At 65.8% G+C, this 2,260-nt stretch overlaps 1 protein-coding gene across 1 annotated transcript in view; it reads right to left on the reverse strand.

The window, feature by feature from the left end:
• The window catches only part of LOC102387235 (tropomyosin beta chain), a gene marked incomplete at its 5' end in the record, with an annotated part of 12,821 nt that extends 11,142 nt beyond the window's left edge, over nucleotides 1-1,679 (reverse strand). The window contains one exon of the mRNA XM_025194991.1: nucleotides 1,545-1,679. Coding sequence (XP_025050776.1) covers nucleotides 1,545-1,679 — 135 coding nt within the window. The remainder of the gene's footprint in view (nucleotides 1-1,544) is intronic.
• Between the last annotated feature and the right edge of the window lie 581 nt (nucleotides 1,680-2,260).

Here is a 2,260-nt window from a genome sequence, read left to right on the forward strand (position 1 = left end):
CAGCCTAGGTGCGGGGAGGAGACTGGGAGCGACACCCGTGCTCGTGGCTCTGAGCTGGCTGGGGCCGGGGGACCAGGGGCAAGGTGACCAGACCAGACCAGACCTCCTCGCCCCAGCCCTGGGCAAACGGGCTTCAAGTGACCTGGCTCCCCAGAGGTCAAGGGGAAACTCCCACTGGTGTCCATGGGGCCTGAACCCCGCAGGAACCCACCAGGCCATGAGGAGCTGCGCCATGTCTGGCTCCATGGGGTGCCAAGGGAGGATCAGGCCCACGCTCCATGTGGGGCGATCCCAGGCCTGGGCAGCCCCAGCTGCAGGCCTAAGAGGTGCAGCAGCCTGCAGTGGCAGGAGCTGGCGTGGCCTGGGCCCATGACGGCACCACGCTGCCATGATGGCAAGGTCTGCACTGAGCCCAGAGGCCCCAGCCTGGCCTGGTTCCGCTCACAGCTCCCCCAGGCTTTGCCACATCGCTGAAGCCAGAGGCCCCACAGGAGGGCCCTGAGCCAGCATGGCCTGTGGCATGTGGCTCCCGCGCAAACCCAAGGGACACGTGGCCATGGAACGCAGCATCCCCTCCACTCAGGGCAGTGGGGCCTGCCACTCATGGGGGCTGCCTCAAGCGCCTGCACAGAGCTGGCCTGGTGGGTGCCTCTGTGCCCTGAGGGAGGCCTTGGGATAGGGGTCACAGAACTGGGGCTGGATGGGACCTCAAGGGATCTGGTCATGGCCCCTGGGAGTGCCTGTGCTGCTGCCCTGTCCAGGCCTGGGCTGCCTGCCCTGGGCACCTGCCTCCGGCCTGACGCCTCTCCCACATTTAACCTCAGGGACTGGCAGGGATCACAGGCTTTGCTCCTGCTCCCCAAACACCCAGTGGTCCCTGCTGGCCCCATGCCAGGCAGCCCCTTGCCGCAGCCGGAGTTGGCTTTCATCAAAGCAGGGCTGGATACGGCAAGAAGGGTTTATTTATAGGGTGTCAAATGCCCAGGGGGGCACAGTGGGCCATCCCACCCCACACCCCCTCAGGCTGTGCACAGCTGTTCCTGGCCGGCTCTCGGCCATTTCAACACCTTCCTTATGCCCTCCACCAGATCCGCTTTCTTGGGAGAGGCATAAATCAGAGCCCTATCACAAGCCATGGGGCCGTCCCTGGCAGAAAAAGGACTTCCCCACATGCAGGCAGGACCCTGTCCTCCAGCCCTGCCCCACGGGCACACAGCTGCCCCCGTCCCCACACATCTCAGATCACCCGGAACAACCTAACAAGCGCCCGGGGACAGCTCCTGCACTCTGACAACTTTATGAGGTCAGCGCCTTGGGCCTGTGCCCGGACAGACTGGGCTGCCAAGGCGCTGCCCCATGCTAGGTGGCGCGGTGACAGCTCAATCCCATCCCAGCCTGCTGCGCCCTGCCCTGTCTCCAGCCCAGGCCCCGTTACACTCGGAGCCCAGTTCAACACAATCGTCCCCAGGGGTCGGACCCCAGTGCCGCCCCCCCAGCCCCCACCCCATGATCCCTGTGCCTGGGCACAGGCGGGAGCTACATACATCCGTGGCTTTCTTTTCCGCCTGCTCCAGCTTCTCCTGAGCGTCCTTGACGTTCTCCGAGTACTTCTCCACCTCATCCTCCGTCCCCTTCAGCTTCTTCTGCAGACCCTGCTGCTCCTCCTCGAGCTGGACAGATAGAGCATGGCACGGTTAGGCATGGAGGGGCCCGGAGGGCCGGCAGGGCTGGGCACAACGTTCCCCCCACCGGGGGGATCAAGCTGGGGCAGAGGCAGACTCAACCCATGGCCCTGGCTTGGGCTGGGTGTGGGTTGCTGGGGCAGGCCAAGCCTGGGAAGGGAACAGGGGCACCCCAAGAACGTCTGGGACCCCTAGGAGGAGACATGAGGTGACCAGGGCAGCAGACCCAGGCCAGGCCCCTTTTGGGTGCCTGCCCTGTCCTCTCCCCGCCTGTCATCCAGTGCAGCTGTCACCCAGCTGTCCTTGGCTGCCTGGTTGGCCAGGGAGGGCCCAGGTGGGTAAAGGGCTCTGGGTGGGGGTCTCTCGGGCTGGGGGAGCTGAAGCCTCATCTGCACCCGCTGACCCTCTGCTTGAGTTCGCGAGGCATGGGCAGGTCACAGAGAACTGAAGGGGGCGGGGGGCTCCGAGCAGGACACTGGGGCCCTGGGGGAGTCTGGTGTGGGGGTCGGGGCCTCAGGGAGGACTGGGTGCACCGGGGGCTGGCAGGGGGTGTTTGTGAGGGGGTTGGGTGTCAGGGG

Source organism: Alligator sinensis, unplaced genomic scaffold, assembly GCF_000455745.1.
Source record: "Alligator sinensis unplaced genomic scaffold, ASM45574v1 scaffold1970_1, whole genome shotgun sequence".
Lineage (NCBI taxonomy): Eukaryota > Metazoa > Chordata > Crocodylia > Alligatoridae > Alligator > Alligator sinensis.